The 17,695-nt window shown below is 44.5% G+C and overlaps 1 protein-coding gene across 1 annotated transcript in view; it reads right to left on the bottom strand.

Moving 5' to 3' along the window:
• The window catches only part of ATF2 (activating transcription factor 2), an 85,353-nt gene extending 72,131 nt beyond the window's left edge, over positions 1-13,222 (bottom strand). Inside the window, exons 1-3 of the mRNA XM_044303583.1 lie at positions 13,049-13,222; positions 4,436-4,506; positions 3,771-3,867 (exon numbers count right to left, since the gene is read on the bottom strand). Of these exons, the coding sequence (XP_044159518.1) occupies positions 3,771-3,867; positions 4,436-4,483 (145 nt within the window). The 5' untranslated portion in view covers positions 4,484-4,506; positions 13,049-13,222. The remainder of the gene's footprint in view (positions 1-3,770; positions 3,868-4,435; positions 4,507-13,048) is intronic.
• Between the last annotated feature and the right edge of the window lie 4,473 nt (positions 13,223-17,695).

Below are 17,695 nucleotides of genomic sequence, written 5' to 3'. Positions count from 1 at the left end.
TATTTTCCGGTATTGAGCTCCTAGGACGGATTCTCAATGCCGGAAAATAATAATGTACCAATGATAATTTAGATGAGGGATGGCTCTATTGTTGGAGGAAATGGATACGGTGCACTAGTCGTGACTTAGCTCCCGGTCACTAAAAAGTAATTGTATAGTATTACAGACTGGCACTCGGCAACTGGTGTCACTGCGGAGTGAAATATTTTATTTCCGTAAAACACAGTTATACATATAGATAACGTTAAGAAAGCCAAACATTAAAAATTAACCTTCAAAGATGACCTTAAAAACATAACAATCTGTGGTATATTATAGCTGAGTTGTCCGTCCAGTATCCCGCAGATCGTCACACTCTAGTATTACTATTGTCAGTGTGGCGCTCTCAGATCTGAGCAAACCAGCCATAACCCAACCCCCAGGACGGAACTCAATGCCGGAAAAGAATAATGCTAGTGTGAAAGTATCCTTACTCTCTGTAACCCGTGAATGCATAAACTTAGAAAAACATTGCAAGTCCCAAAATCCACACTTTTAGAGCTATATGGAAAGAGCAAAAATAAAATCTTGGGGTGGGTAGGGCACAGTCACCTGGATCATCCACCCTTTAGTGGCACCAATTGACGGTTACCATAAGGGATGAGCGAACTTCTGTTTTCAAGTTTGGCGTACAAGGTTTGGGTTATCTAAGAATTCCGTTATGGATTCCACTACCCCGGACCATTCTCGGATCGGTGAGGGTTTCACATCCTCCACGAATCAGCCGTTTCAGACTGCTTTGGCGCCGGCGGCTAACAGTGCATTGAGTGGAAGCAGAAGGCTCTGTACACAGTGTCGTTTATGGCGCCGGCATATTATAGCTCAGCTCACATTCAAGGCCACTACACCATGTACAGAGCTGTCTGCCTCCATTTCTGCACACCGTAGAGTTCTCAGCGCTACAGCAGCCCAAAACAGCTGAGGGTGCAGGGTGTCAGTAGGAAATATCTCAGTCATTACCTTGTTTAAAAATAAAATCTGCCCTAAATTCAGGTTTCAATCTTTATTCCTTCATTTATGTCTCAGTAATACATGCTAGATGTGAGGTTTGTGTGTCCAGGATGATGCAGCCTTCACTAGCTGTCATACATCAGTACAGCTTCATTCTTAGACTGTTCTGATTCCTTTTTCCACAGCTTATAAGGGGGATCTTCTCCCTTGTGCTTCTAACAACGATGCTAAAGAGTGTGTGATTTACCCCGTCATCCCCCATGCAGAGTAGATTCTTTCCTCTTACTGTACACTGATACCTAGGCTGTATGATTGGCCCTCTTTCCCTGGAAGACTGCCTTTTGGGCTCTAAGTATCTACACTCTGATACAGCACAGACTGTAGGTCCCTCTACTCTGATATGCTGTGTACAACCTCATCGCTCCCCCTGAAGGTAAGGACCTTTCACTTGTATAAACTATGTGAACTGAGTATGCTGCCATATAGAGCGGCACCCGGGGATCTCACTGCACTTACTGCAGGGAGTGCAGAATTATTAGGCAAGTTGTATTTTTGAGGATTAATTTTATTATTGAACAACAACCATGTTCTCAATGAACCCAAAAAACTCATTAATATCAAAGCTGAATATTTTTGGAAGTAGTTTTTAGTTTGTTTTTAGTTTTAGCTATTTTAGGGGGATATCTGTGTGTGCAGGTGACTATTACTGTACATAATTATTAGGCAACTTAACAAAAAACAAATATATACCCATTTCAATTATTTATTTTTACCAGTGAAACCAATATAACATCTCAACATTCACAAATATACATTTCTGACATTCAAAAACAAAACAAAAACAAATCAGTGACCAATATAGCCACCTTTCTTTGCAAGGACACTCAAAAGCCTGCCATCCATGGATTCTGTCAGTGTTTTGATCTGTTCACCATCAACATTACGTGCAGCAGCAACCACAGCCTCCCAGACACTGTTCAGAGAGGTGTACTGTTTTCCCTCCTTGTAAATCTCACATTTGATGATGGACCACAGGTTCTCAATGGGGTTCAGATCAGGTGAACAAGGAGGCCATGTCATTAGATTTTCTTCTTTTATACCCTTTTCTGCCAGCCACGTTGTGGAGAACTTGGACGCGTGTGATGGAGCATTGTCCTGCATGAAAATCATGTTTTTCTTACCTTGCAGACTTCTTCCTGTACCACTGCTTGAAGAAGGTGTCTTCCAGAAACTGGCAGTAGGACTGGGAGTTGAGCTTGACTCCATCCTCAACCCAAAAAGGCCCCACAAGCTCATCTTTGATGATACCAGCCCAAACCAGTACTCCACCTCCACCTTGCTGGCGTCTGAGTCGGACTGGAGCTCTCTGCCCTTTACCAATCCAGCCATCTGGCCCATCAAGATTCACTCTCATTTCATCAGTCCATAAAACCTTAGAAAAATCAGTCTTGAGATATTTCTTGGCCCAGTCTTGACGTTTCAGCTTGTGTGTCTTGTTCAGTGGTGGTCGTCTTTCAGCCTTTCTTACCTTGGCCATGTCTCTGAGTATTGCACACCTTGTGCTTTTGGGCACTCCAGTGATGTTGCAGCTCTGAAATATGGCCAAACTGGTGGCAAGTGGCATCTTGGCAGCTGCACGCTTGACTTTTCTCAGTTCATGGGCAGTTATTTTGCGCCTTGGTTTTTCCACACGCTTCTTGCGACCCTGTTGACTATTTTGAATGAAACGCTTGATTGTTCGATGATCACGCTTCAGAAGCTTTGCAATTTTAAGAGTGCTGCATCCCTCTGCAAGATATCTCACTATTTTTGACTTTTCTGAGCCTGTCAAGTCCTTCTTTTGACCCATTTTGCCAAAGGAAAGGAAGTTGCCTAATAATTATGCACACCTGATATAGGGTGTTGATGTCATTAGACCACACCCCTTCTCATTACAGAGATGCACATCACCTAATATGCTTAATTGGTAGTAGGCTTTCGAGCCTATACAGCTTGGAGTAAGACAACATGCATAAAGAGGATGATGTGGTCAAAATACTCATTTGCCTAATAATTCTGCATGTAGATTATTATCCCCGGGCGCCGCTCCGTTCTCCCGTTATAGGCTCCGGTACCTTTGCTCCTTAAGTTATAGTAGGCGGGTCTTCCCTTGTCCTGTGGGCGTCTCCTTCTCCTAGGCTGCAGCGCTGGCCAATCGCAGCGCACAGCTCACAGCCTGGGAGGTTTTTTTCTCCCAGGCTGTGAGCTGTGCGCTGCGATTGGCCAGCGCTGCAGCCTAGGAGAAGGAGACGCCCACAGGACAAGGGAAGACCCGCCTACTATAACTTAAGGAGCAAAGGTACCGGAGCCTATAACGGGAGAACTGAGCGGCGCCCGGGGATAATAGTAAGTGCAGTGAGATCCCCGGGTGCCGCTCTATATGGCAGCATACTCCGTTCACATAGTTTATACAAGTGAAAGGTCCTCTTTAACACTGAGAGAAGGGAGTGGGAGAGAGGAGACCTGGCACAGCCAGAAGCAGTGTGCTGTCAGATCTACGTTAAAATCAACAGAACAACCAGCTATGTACAGAAGCTGCACAGACGCTACAGAAACAAAATGGTAGGAAGTTTCAATGAAAACTATTTAGAAAATAAACATTTTGCAATTAGGAAACTTCAATTCAAAGGTATTCATAGGCTTTAATGGTCAAATGTGCAGCGGACTGGGCCATACCTAATTGATACCAAGAAGCCAAGGGCAGTCCAATCAAATTATTAGCGTACAAAAGAAGCACTAACCTGCAACAATTACACTGTCGTTTCGGGCAGGGCCAAATTTCAGTGTCATCTCATGTTTATGCTTATGCACGGCCAAATGATCTTCATTAGTAAAACGCTGTTAATTAAAAACAATATATAATATCAATATAAGAAAATGTTTCCATGCAATTTTTGTTATTTTAAGACACACAAACAGTTCTGGCGGTCACTTACAATTCTACAAATGTATGAGAAATGTTCTCGCTTCCATAGAAACCAGTTATATAAAAGTCTATGTCTGTGACGGCTAACCTCCGGCACTCCAGCTGTGGTAAAACTACAACTCCCAAGATGAAGGGAGCATGCTGTGAGTCGTAGTTTCACCACAGCTAGAGTGCCGGAGGTTAGCCGTCACTGGGTCTAGGTGAATATTCCTTAAAAACATAAAATCCGAAAATATATATATTCACATTCATTTACAGTCAACCCTGCCCCGCTTACATAATGTGTCCTCTCCATAGGGACGATGGGCCTTCACGAAGAGCAGTAAACAGAGATGTGGTGTGGGAGCAAGGAATCTGTGGGGAATTCTAAAGCTAAGTACACTGAGAAGATAAACAGCCCCTTTAAGACATTCTGAAGACAATTTCCAGGGCCTTGGATGTTAGGTCGACTACCCCATGTTCTGCTGCTCGGTGTCTTACCTGGCCGCATCCAGGGGCAGTGCATACAAATGGTTTGTCATCACTCATATTCTACAGGTCCTCGGGATTACCTGTGAGAGACAGAGATGTATTATAAGCACATATGATGACCCACAGTTTTATATATTCAGAAAAACTATAACTTTTAGCACTGTATACATTACAACTTCTTCATTCAGATTTACTTCTGGCTCCTGGATGTGGGAGATTACAATGTGATCATTCTTGCCAAGGGGGTAAGAAAACGACATATACTGTAAAGGGCAGCGGAATATGTTGGTGCTATATAATGCTAATCATTATTACATACGTTTGCTGAACTTGCTATATACTATACTTCTGCCATCTGGTTCTGACCACAATTAAACCTCCAAAAGGTTCTGTGGTCCGCATAAAATAATTCTGGAGCATCCTTTCTCAGAACCGTGTATTGTGCCGTTCCTCCGTTTTTCCTCCTGGAACTGTGGCTATAAATTGACAACTAGGTGTTACCATTTCCCTAATGAATAGGATTAAATCCTATGTCCTCTGTTACTGTTAGTGTTGGCAATGTGAGAATGTGTAGGGGTGCGCCCTGTTAAAAAGGGGAATGGTAACATCCAGTTGACAATTTATTTAAACATTTCCAGCAGGAATAACAGAGGAATATTACAAACAGAAGTCTAAGAAAAGATGTTCCAAAGGTGTTATTTTATGGGGAATACAAGTAGTTCCCAAAACAGACAAGTCAGAAGAAGAGACAGGTCCTTGTTTGTCGCTTATCTTACATAACAATATCTGATACGTTTTAAAACTAGCCCCCAAGGACAGAAGTTGGAAATCTGCTAAAAAGCAGTGTCTTTGCAACAGTTCTTTTCCCTCCTATGCATGTAAAATATAAAAAAAAGCTGTTTCACGATTTGTCTTTACTTAAATATTTGTGTCTACAACTCCTAAGCTGACTTGGGGTATATTCACATGCGGCAGATTTGTTGCAGAAATGTCTCATTCATCTGATTGGTGCTGCCGAGCACATGGATTTCTATAAGCCCTATTCAGATAAATGGAATAGCTGTAGACATTTCTGTAGCAAATCTGCTGCATGTAGAAAAAAATATACCCTTATGTGTCTCCACGGTAACAGACTACAAAGAGACCCTGTGTAGTCTGATCATGCAGTCAATTACTCTTCTATCTGTGCACTAATTACCTGCCAGAGACGCTAACCCATAGGGTGCTTTTTAATCAAGACAATTTGCAACGTTCCTCTTTTTTAAAATTTTAGACGAAGTGAAGCACTTTTTGGTTGCAAAGATGCTATTTTCCAATCACGTTAATCTATCATGTCTCAAAAGCATTTCAGAGTAGAATCTTGGTTGGCCATTTGAATAGTACATAAAAAAAAAATTGCTTCACTGCTGATGATTCCTCCATTCTGTTTTCACAGCCCATTACAAGGAAGGCACATAGGGCGTCCGGTCTTAATAAGCCCTATACCTGGCAGTGGATCCCTCAGAGTCATGAAGAGGCGTCGGCCTCTCCATAACTTCATTGTATCCACCACCACTTCTAAATGTAAGACAGCTTCCTTGATTTCTTACATTTAGACCATTTTTGACGGCCTAATTTAGGCGTATTTCTGTTTAATAAATGACCCCCATAAGCCTACTAGCCCACTTAGGGCTAATTTATTTTTATTTTTTATCAGATAATTTTTATTAACGATTTTCCATTTATACAAAAATAAACATGGAATATCAGCGGCGGATACAATAATGGGTACAAGTAATCTATTTGGATCTGTAGAAATTAATCTAGACATTTTCCAGAAATAATAGTACAAGTGTCAAGGCCCATTCATCCATATTTAATATTAACAGTAACTACCCCACCCTTAAACCATCCCACCCACCACCCTGGCGATGAAACGGGCACAGCAGCCACAATAAAGGTATATTGTATTGGAACACCAACAAACTCTTGATACACTAAGTATGGGCTTCATGTCCAACCGCATCAAGACAGTGTTACCTATCCACCTCCACGCCAGGTCTACACACCTATTCTCCATTCTACAAACCGGATTCCAAAAAAGTTGGGACACTATACAAATCGTGAATAAAAACTGAATGCAATGATGTGGAGGTGCCAACTTCTAATATTTTATTCAGAATAGAACATAAATCACGGAACAAAAGTTTAAACTGAGAAAATGCACCATTTTAAAGGGAAACATATGTTGAATCAGAGTTTCATGGTGTCAACAAATCCCATAAAAGTTGGGACAAGGCCATTTTCACCACTGTGTGGCATCTCCCCTTCTTCTTACAACACTCAACAGAGGAACGCGCTGTAAAACGCTCAGGTGTGAACCCAGCCTTAGCTATAATATCCTGCCGACATACAGTGCGCTGCCTGTGCTCTTCATACTGTGCCCTGCGCTGTTCAGAGCACGTCCTGCGCTGATGAATGGCAGGAAAAGTCTAAGGCATATTGGAACACCATAGACTTTTTCCAGGATGTGGGTGCTCAAAAAGAGGGCTCCGAGTGCCACCTCTGGCACCCGTGCCATAGTTTCGCCACCACTATATTAATCAGGGAGGGTTGGGTCTTTCCCAGGCGTTGGTAGTACAGCCACCACTGCCTCCTTCATTGAAGCTGGCAGTTCCCCATTTTAAAAGGCATCATTAAAGACAGATAGTAGTTGTGGTAATAATAGTTTGGTATATTTTTTAAAACACTCCGCTGGTAAACCATCCATCCCGGGAGCCTTTTTATTCGGGAGTGATTTAAGCTCCGAATCTAGTTCGGTTACTGTCAGGGGTTGGTCTAGATAGGTCGCATTACCCAGCGTCAGTCGTGGCCAGAGAACCATCAGTTCCCCGTATGGACAGAATTTTTGATGGGCCATCCTGTGCCCTGACGACCCTGGCCAATGGTCTGCCAGAGCTTTCTCCAGCCTCAAAATATTTTTGTTTAAGAAAGAAACATCTACGATCCGCATTACGGAGTAGATGTACCTTTAAATCTGTCTGCGCCTTCACAAATGACGCCTCATGTTCCTGCGAGGGATGTACAACAAATCTCTTTTCCGATTCCCTGACTAGGCCCTGAAGCTGTTTTTGAATTTCCCTGTTTTTTGTTTTATGGCGGCTAATCCGCTGAATGTATAAACCACGGATGAATGCTTTACATGCATCCCACGCCACAGATGCCGATCCTATATTATTAGTAAAAAACTCCCTAATCTCCTCTATAATGCCCTCCTCCCCATCCACCAGCTGCATCCAAAAAGGGTTAAGTCTCCACGCACCAACCACAAAAGATTTCCCCACACCCAGCTAAAGAACTACATGTATAGGGAGTGGTCAGATAGGTGTCTTGGCAAATATGTGACGTCTGCTGCAGAGACATCAGATCTGGGGATCCCACAGCTAAATCAATTCTAGATAATGAGTGGTGAGAGCTAGAAAAGCATGAAAACTCGGGCGTTCTCGGATTCCTAACCCGCCAGATATCATGTAGGTCTAGTTCCCGTAATACAGTGGCAAAGTTAGTTTCTCTATCCGTACTCGACCCTCCCATCCTGTCCATCTTTGCAGAAGGACCTGTATTAAAGTCACCTATTATTAAAATGGGACACATAGACAGCTCCTCAACAAAGACCAGGATCTCTTTCAACACTACACTGCTATAAGGAGGAGGGATATATACCGCTACTAGGACAAAGGTGATGTGGTGACAGGTACAGTGCAAGCACACATATCTCCCCATAGGGTCTATACGAGATGAGTGACATATAAAAGGTATAGATCTGTGCACTCGGACACTCACTCCCCTGGAATGCGTGGAAAGTGTGGAGTGGTAAGAGCGACCCACCCATGGTTTCTGTAATAAATGAGTAGTAGTGGAAACCAGTCTCTGATAGATCACTGCAGGCTGATATTGTTGTAACGCTAAAAATATCGCAGCTCGCTTGGTTGTGTCTGCTAATCCCCTTACATTCCACTCTACTATTTTAATTTTATCAACCATAATCCCCACATTGGTGTTCCCTCCGCCATCTACCCCAATCCCACCCGATCCCAAACCCCTAATAACATCTTAAAAAAACTAATATTCAGTTGTCTGGAGCATATACCAAACAGTTAGCAGCCTAACAAATACATTTAGGGCAAAAATATTTCCCTGTAGTCGGACTCCTGCTTATTTATTTACAAACCGGATTCCCAAAAAGTTGGGACACTATACAAATCGTGAATAAAAACTGAATGCAATCATGTGGAGGTGCCAACTTCTAATATTTTATCCAGAATAGAACATAAATCACGGAACAAAAGTTTAAACTGAGAAAATGTACCATTTTAAAAGGGAAAAATATGTTGAATCAGAATTTCATGGTGTCAACAAATCCCCAAAAAGTTGGGACAAGGCCATTTTCACCACTGTGTGGCATCTCCCCTTCTTCTTACAACACTCAACAGACGTCTGGGGACCGAGGAGACCAGTTTCTCAAGTTTAGAAATAGGAATGCTCTCCCATTCTTGTCTAATACAGGCCTCTAACTGTTCAATCGTCTTGGGCCTTCTTTGTTGCACCTTCCTCTTTATGATGAGCCAAATGTTCTCTATAGGTGAAAGATCTGGACTGCAGACTGGCCATTTCAGTACCCGGATCCTTCTCCTACGCAGCCATGATGTTGTGATTGATGCAGAATGTGGTCTGGCATTATCTTGTTGAAAAATGCAGGGTCTTCCCTGAAAGAGATGACGTCTGGATGGGAGCATATGTTGTTCTAGAACCTGAATATATTTTTCTGCATTGATGGTGCCTTTCCAGACATGCAAGCTGCCCATGCCACACGCACTCATGCAACCCCATACCATCAGAGATGCAGGCTTCTGAACTGAGCGTTGATAACAACTTGGGTTGTCCTTGTCCTCTTTGGTCCGGATGACATGGCGTCCCAGATTTCCAAAAAGAACTTTGAATCGTGACTCGTCTGACCACAGAACAGTCTTCCATTTTGCCACACTCCATTTTAAATGATCCCTGGCCCAGTGAAAACGCCTGAGCTTGTGGATCTTGCTTAGAAATGGCTTCTTCTTTGCACTGTAGAGTTTCAGCTGGCAACGGCGGATGGCACGGTGGATTGTGTTCACTGACAATGGTTTCTGGAAGTATTCCTGAGCCCATTCTGTGATTTCCTTTACAGTAGCATTCCTGTTTGTGGTGCAGTGTCGTTTAAGGGCCCGGAGATCACGGGCATCCAGTATGGTTTTACGGCCTTGACCCTTACGCACAGAGATTGTTCCAGATTCTCTGAATCTTCGGATGATGTTATGCACAGTTGATGATGATAGATGCAAAGTCTTTGCAATTTTTCGCTGGGTAACACCTTTCTGATATTGCTCCACTATCTTTCTGCGCAACATTGTGGGAATTGGTGATCCTCTACCCATCTTGGCTTCTGAGAGACACTGCCACTCTGAGAAGCTCTTTTTATACCCAATCATGTTGCCAATTGACCTTATTAGTGTTAATTGGTCTTCCAACTCTTCGTTATGCTCAAATTTACTTTTTCCAGCCTCTTATTGCTACTTGTCCCAACTTTTTGGGGATTTGTTGACACCGTGAAAATTTGAATCAATGTATTTTTCCTTTAAAATGATACATTTACTCGGATTAAACGTTTGATCTGTCATCTACGTTCTATTACAAATAAAATATTGACATTTGCCATCTCCACATCATTGCATTCAGTTTTTATTCACGATTTGTTTAGTGTCCCAACTTTTTGGGAATCCGGTTTGTATTTATTTATTTTTTCTTTGTTTTCTAAGAAGGAGGACAATAACACATGCAGGTACAAAAACATCAATATGTACATAAATGTATTGCAAATTCTACCACCGCAGAAAAATACATAACACTAAAAGATTAAGATGTCAATAGACCAAGAAACAGAAAAGTAAAAAAAGAAAAAAAAGTACTAATGTCGTCCCCCCCCATATTCCCACCCGTACCTCCCCGCCCCACCACGGTTGTCGCAAGGTTAGTGGGCGACTCCCACCGGCTTTCTATTATCCGTTCGCACGATGGCCATTCTTAGCAAGGCAATCCTTATCAATCCCACCCCAGCCAAATCCCCTCCCATAGGTTCCGTTGTTTTCCCGCTTTGTATTTGATGCGTTCAAATTATTCTGCGCATGTATCTTTCCCATTCTTCCAGGACTGGGACTCCTGCTTATTAACAAAACTTTCAAATACATAGTGTGAAGAAACAAAGCCAGTAAGCATTAGCACTGCTCCGACCTGCCTCCTGAAGAATACAGTCTGCATCCTGCGACAATCAAATAGATCTTACATTTTCCAGCTGCTCCCTTAATCTAAGGCATATATCTTCTACATTTCTATAATGTACAAACTCCTATCAGAATAGAACAAGAGGACACAGAGGTAGTATATTATTCTCATCGGACACGATCCTTGACCCTCATAGGATCCATTACAGTTCCTGGAACTTGTAGAAGGTGCGTTCATCCAATGTTCGCTGAGGATTTAAGAGAGCATTCGTTGGCCTCCAACCATTGCGCCGCATCCATCGGTGTGTGAAATATGCAGGTTTCTCCATGCGCCACCACGCGGCGCTTGGCCGGGTATAACATAGAATAGGGAATTTTTAGGTTTCGAAGACGGCGTTTCACATCCTGGAACTTTACTCTTTTGCGCTGAACCTCAGCAGAAAAATCTGGAAAGATAGAAACTTTATTTCCGTTGATTAAAAGTTCAGGATGATTTCTGGCTTTTTTGAGAATGATGTCTTTATCCCTAAAGTGTAGCACTTTCATTAAGACTAGACGAGGGGGGGGCCCCCGGTGGTGGAGCATGGAAAGGCACCCTGTGTGCTCTTTCAATGGCAAACAAACGTGATAGAGAGTCCTTGCCAAATTTAAGGGTTAGCCAATCTTCAAAAAAAATGCCACTGAGTCAGTCCCTTCTGCTTTTTCGGGGACCCCAATCAATCCGAGGTTGTTTCTCCTTGTATCAGTTTTAGACATCAGTAGTGTCACATTATGTATAATTCTGCCGAGATCCCTTTTCCCAGGGGGCAATTACATAGAAACATAGAATGTGTCGGCAGATAAGAACCATTTGGCCCATCTAGTCTGCCCAATATACTGAATACTATGGATAGCCCCTGGCCCTATCTTATATGAAGGATGGCCTTATGCCTATCCCATGGATTTTTCCACAGGGAAGTGACGGTCCATTCACACGTCCGTATGTGTTTTGCAGATCCGCAAAACACGGACACCGACAATGTGTGTTCCACAATTGCGGACAGGAATAGGACATGCTCTATTTTTTTGCGGAACGGAAGTGTGGAACCGCAAATGCGGATAGCAAATTCCGGCCCCATTGAAAATGAATGGGTCCGCACCTGTTCCGCAAAATTGCGGAACGGATGCGGATCCATTTTGTGAACGTATGAATGGACCCTAAATCCCTGCACAGACAGCAAATCCCGACACTTATGCCAAATCTTGTGTATTCGAGTAAGTGTAGGGTGTCTCCCCAACTTATCAGAGGCCACTTTGTTCCAATAGGACCACCGGTGAGTCATCTTCTATAATGGTCCTCAAATTCTCAATTGATCCTCAATGGTGCTCACTCTATCTTCGACCTCTTTGATCCTCTCAGTGACCTGCCTAAGATCTTGCCTGACGAGGGAGACATTTTCTTGCAAGCTGCCCATGTGTGTAGTGAGAATAGCCAGTGAACTGCTGTACAGTTGCAAAGATATCTTTAAATGTGGGTTCTACTCCATCAGTAGGAAAGTGGTCAAGCTTCCAAGGATTATCCTCTGTCGCACAGGAAAGACCCTGTTGATCTATGGCCTTTTCCCTCCCTGATTGCTGAGCCGCCAATCTTGGGGACCTGAGGCGCACAGTCAGCGCTCTCAGAGGGGTTTATGGATGTTTCCCCCACACAGTTGGTAGGGGCGCCTGATACATTTGGAGGGGGCACTGAGGATGAGCTGGGGAATTTGCCCAGACGGGCCGCAACCTCCGTGGCTCTCGCCTCCGATGCGGCGCCATCTTGCCTCGGCGGTGCAGGAGTCCCGGCGTCTCTCTGCTCCTTCTCTTTCTTGCCCGCGCGCTTCATGTTGGCGCAGGCGAGGTCCGCAGGGGAGTATTCCGAGGGCAAGCTAGGCTGTCAGCTAGCAATATAGCAGGAAGATGGAGGATGATTGTAGGAGGCAGGACGGGAGCCTCTCAGTATCGCGTCCTCTTACATGCCCGACCAGGCCACACCTGGGCTCATTTTCTATGCTCAATACCTCAGGGTGGTCATAACAAAAATATCAGATGGTGTTTGCGTGAATGAGCCTAAATTCCTCTTACATAATGTGTTTTTTACCTCCCTCTTTTACATAGTAATGGAGAAAGGAGAAATCTATTAATGGATGGTAGAAGAAATCCGCTCAAGGTCTCCCTTTTTCCATCTCCCTGTGTAATGGTGCAGAACCCAAGCAACCAGACAGAGGTTAAACAATAGTGGATTTATTAAATAAACGGCAGTACAGTCCAAACCAGTAAGCACATACAGGTAACCAGCCCGAATAATAACCTGTGCAGGGAAACACCAAGGGCACAGCCAGTGACCAGGCCAAAGTTCATATGCGCAGTATTAGTCCGTGTAACGTGGTACCTAAGGATGAGACGTCAGGGTTTCCAGGGTCCGATCCAAGGTCATACACGAGGTATCCAGAGGCAGTCTCTAGAGATAAATCGAGGAAGGCAGAGGTCATGCACAGGTAAGTCTGGGAGAAGATGAACCGCAACATACACCCGGGTAGTCAAAACAACAGTGGGCACCGACCAGCCAGGGAGATCACCTTTTAAGTACCTGCTAGCCAATCACAAAGTGCCATGTGTCTATTCCTCATAGGTCATATAATGATCCTAATCCCTGCCCTTAGTCACTTAAAGGGAGTCTGTCACCACATTTTAGCATGTTAGACCGTTAAAATAGGGTTATGTGATCCAGCCAGAACATAAAAACGGTACCTTTGTGGTAGAAAACGGACTTTTCAATTTGCAGAAAACGAACTTATAAGATTATCTTCTGAGCCCTCTCAAGTGCCCAGGGCGGTCTCTCAATCCTCGGAGCCCCAGGCAGGCACCTCCTAAACGGCTGATAACTCTGCCCTCCGTGCGCCTCTGCCCGCCCGTTTACTCCCCTCCCCTGTCCCTTTCCACTGCGGCTGTGCGGTCCAAATCGTAGCGGGCGCATGCGCAATGCGATGCCCGCTCCTCGCAGGGCTGTGGAGTCGGAGTCGGAGTCGAGGAGTCGGAGTCAATTTTGGGTACCTGGAGTCGGAGTCGACAAAAAATGAACAGACTCCGACTAAATTTAAATTGGAATAAAAAAATAAAAAAGCAAGTTTAAATGTCCGAATTCATACACAGTTATAATTAATGACTTCTCTACTGTAAGAATAAAGGCCAATGCATGCAGTGCCTCACGTAACCGCAAAACAAACGCGTTCAGTGATGTGAAGAAGCATGCTTTTCATATGCTTCACTATATGGCACGCAATGCACAATTAGGAGTGGCAATACATATACTTTCCATTGTGTTGTGTTCTGATGTTACAGGGAACACAATGCCCATGGTTTACCTCGCCTCTCACTGATAAGGGATTAAGTAAATATGTGTTTTGCAGGACTAGAGACACTTGTATAAGTGAAGGGAATGGAGGGTCAATAGTTCAAGACTGAAGCTGTAAACCATGGATGTCAAACTCATGGCCCTCCAGATGTTGCAAAACTACAACTCCTATCATTCCCTGATAGCTGTAGTATGCCCAGGCATGATGGGAGTTGTAGTTTTGCAACAGCTGGAGGGCCACGAGTTTGACATCCCTGCTGTAAACCATTGGAAAAACTGCTGTCATTCAGCTAAGGCTATAAAACGTGTAAACTCAGAATGTTATCTTAAACTTTAAACATGACTATGGGATTCTTCTAGGGAAATCATGTTTTAAAATAAATGTCCCTTCTTGGATCCTCCCACTGCCCTGTCTTCAGCAGAAGATCAGCACACAAAAGAGAAGGCAGCAGCTTCTGCCCAACTACCTCTCTGTGCTAGAAGAGCTTAGAAGAACTTCTTTCTTTCCTTCAACCAAACAAGGACCGTGTTTTAATTTCGGCAGTATTCCATTTATTTATAAGACAACGCGTTCTACACGTGCCTCTCCAGATGAGCCGTGACACTCTCCTAACCTTCCCGGCTCAGACTTGATAAAGGGGACTTTACCCCGAAACGCGTTGTCTTATAAATAAATGGAATACTGCCGAAATTAAAACACGGTCCTTGTTTGGTTGTCTCGTGCGCCCCCAGCAGTCCACTGTCACGGAATGTGTACAGGTAACAAGGCAAAGCAACATGTATAAACGACTCGCTGGATCCAAAAACTAAGGAACCAAGGGAGACCCCTGCAGAAGACCTGGCACTTTCCCTGGCTGCTCAGCCTATGCAAAGATCCTAATGGTGGAGGTTTGCATATCCACGAACCTTGACTATAAAGCCCTGAGCACCCTACAATAGTGAGGGGACACGACCACCGGCTCCCTACACAAGACACGGAGGGAGTCAGGGTCATCTGGGATCCAGCAAACAGATATAAACATATAAAAGTACACTTAGCTTTGAAGCAAAGAGGAGGACAGATCAGCGTGCACACACACTCCAGGAGGAAATATAAGCCGCTCAGAAAAGCATTCTGAGGAGGCATTTAAAGGGAAGCAATTAAGACATGACAGCTGAGAGAGGCTGACGAGAGGAGGAGCTGAATACCACAACACAGAAATTCAAGGAGGAGGTTCTGAAAGGCCTCTGTCAGAGCTTCTCAGCTGTCTGGTTGTGACAGTACCCCTCCCTCTACGAGTGGACTCCGGACACTCAGAGCCCACCTTCTCAGGATGGGACCTATGGAATGCCCTGATGAGACGAGAGGCCTTAATGTCCGTCACTGGGACCCACATCCTCTCCTCAGGACCATACCCCTCCCACTGAACAAGGTACTGAAGAGAACCGCGGACAAGACGAGAATCCACAATCCTAGAGACCTGGAATTCAAGATTCCCATCAACCATAATCGGAGGAGGAGGCAAAGGCGAGGGAACAATGGGTTGAACATAAGGTTTCAATAAGGACTTATGAAAAACATTATGGATCTTCCAAGTCTGAGGAAGATCAAGACGGTATGCAACAGGATTGATGACAGACAGGATTTTGTAAGGCCCAATAAACCTAGGACCCAACTTCCAGGAGGGAACCTTCAATTTGATATTCTTGGTAGACAACCACACCAGATCACCAACATTCAGGTCCGGACCAAGCACACGTCTCTTATCAGCCACACGCTTATATCTCTCACTCATGCTCTTTAGATTCTCTTGAATCTTTTGCCAAATAGATGACAAAGACGAGGAGAATCTGTCCTCATCAGGTAAACCAGAAGACCCCTCTCCCGAGAAAGTCCCAAACTGTGGATGAAACCCATATGCACCAAAAAATGGTGACTTATCAGAGGACTCCTGACGACGGTTATTTAAAGCAAACTCAGCAAGGGACAAAAAAGAACACCAATCCTCTTGATTCTCCGCCACAAAACAACGCAGATATGTCTCCAGATTCTGATTGACGCGCTCTGTCTGGCCATTCGACTGCGGGTGGAAAGCAGAAGAGAATGACAACTGAACCCCCAAGCGAGAACAGAAAGCCTTCCAGAATCTGGAAACAAACTGCGTGCCCCTATCAGAGACTATGTCTGAAGGAATACCGTGCAACTTGACAATGTGATCAACAAATGCCTGCGCCAGCGTCTTAGCATTGGGCAAACCAGGAAAAGGGATGAAATGCACCATTTTGCTAAAACGGTCCACCACCACCAGAATCACAGTCTTCCCCGAGGAACGAGGCAGGTCCGTGATAAAGTCCATGGACAGATGTGTCCAAGGACGGGAAGGAATGGGTAAGGGAAGGAGAGGACCTGATGGCCGTGAATGAGGGACCTTGGCACGAGCGCAAGTCTCGCAGGCTGCCACAAAACCCTCAACCGACTTACGAAGCGCAGGCCACCAGAATCTCCGAGCGATGAGATCCAGTGTGGCTCTTACCCCCGGGTGCCCAGCAAGGACCGTATCGTGGTGTTCTTTAAAAATCTTGTGTCTTAAAGCGAGAGGCACAAACAACCTCCCAGGAGGACAAAGATCAGGAGCCTCTGACTGGGCTGCCTGCACCTCTGCCTCCAATTCAGGAAAAAGAGCAGAGACCACCACACCTTCAGCCAAAATGGGACCCGGGTCTTCAAAATTCCCGCCTCCCGGAAAACAACGTGACAGGGCATCTGCCTTCACATTCTTAACTCCAGGGCGGAACGTGACAACAAAATTAAACCTAGAAAAGAACAACGACCATCTGGCCTGTCTCGGGTTCAGACGCTTGGCTGACTCCAAGTAGGCCAGATTTTTATGGTCAGTAAATACGGTAATAGGGTGTCTGGCCCCCTCTAGCCAATGGCGCCATTCCTCAAAAGCCAACTTGATGGCCAACAATTCCCTATCTCCCACATCGTAATTTCTCTCTGCGGAGGAGAGTTTTCTTGAGAAAAAGGCACACGGTCGCCAATTGGCAGGAGAGGAACCCTGAGACAAGACCGCCCCCACACCCACCTCAGAAGCATCAACCTCAACTATGAAGGGTAATGAAACATCAGGTTGCACCAAGATGGGAGCGGAAGCAAAACTCTCCTTGATATCAGAAAAGGCCTTACGCGCCTCTACTGACCAAGAAGAAAAATCTACCCCCTTTCTGGTCATATCAGTGAGTGGTTTAACAATAGAAGAATAATTCAAAATGAACTTCCTGTAATAATTGGCAAAGCCCAAAAAAACGCATCAGCGCCTTTTGATTCTCAGGAAGCTCCCACTCAAGCACAGCGCGGACCTTCTCGGGGTCCATGCGAAAACCAGAAGCGGAGAGAAGAAACCCCAGAAATTGAATTTCTGGAACCGCAAACACACATTTTTCCAGTTTCGCATATAGTTTATTCTCCCGCAGGATGAGCAAGACCTGACGTAAATGTTCCTTATGAGTTTTGAAATCGGGAGAAAAAATCAAAATGTCATCCAAATACACCAATACAAATTTTCCATCAAATGATAAAAAATGCTGTTCACGAAATGCTGAAAAACGGCTGGGGCATTA

Source organism: Bufo gargarizans, chromosome 8, assembly GCF_014858855.1.
Source record: "Bufo gargarizans isolate SCDJY-AF-19 chromosome 8, ASM1485885v1, whole genome shotgun sequence".
Classification (NCBI taxonomy): Eukaryota; Metazoa; Chordata; class Amphibia; order Anura; family Bufonidae; genus Bufo; species Bufo gargarizans.
The sequence above is the reverse complement of the archived record's forward strand: the minus strand, read 5'-3'. Positions and strand labels throughout refer to the sequence as shown.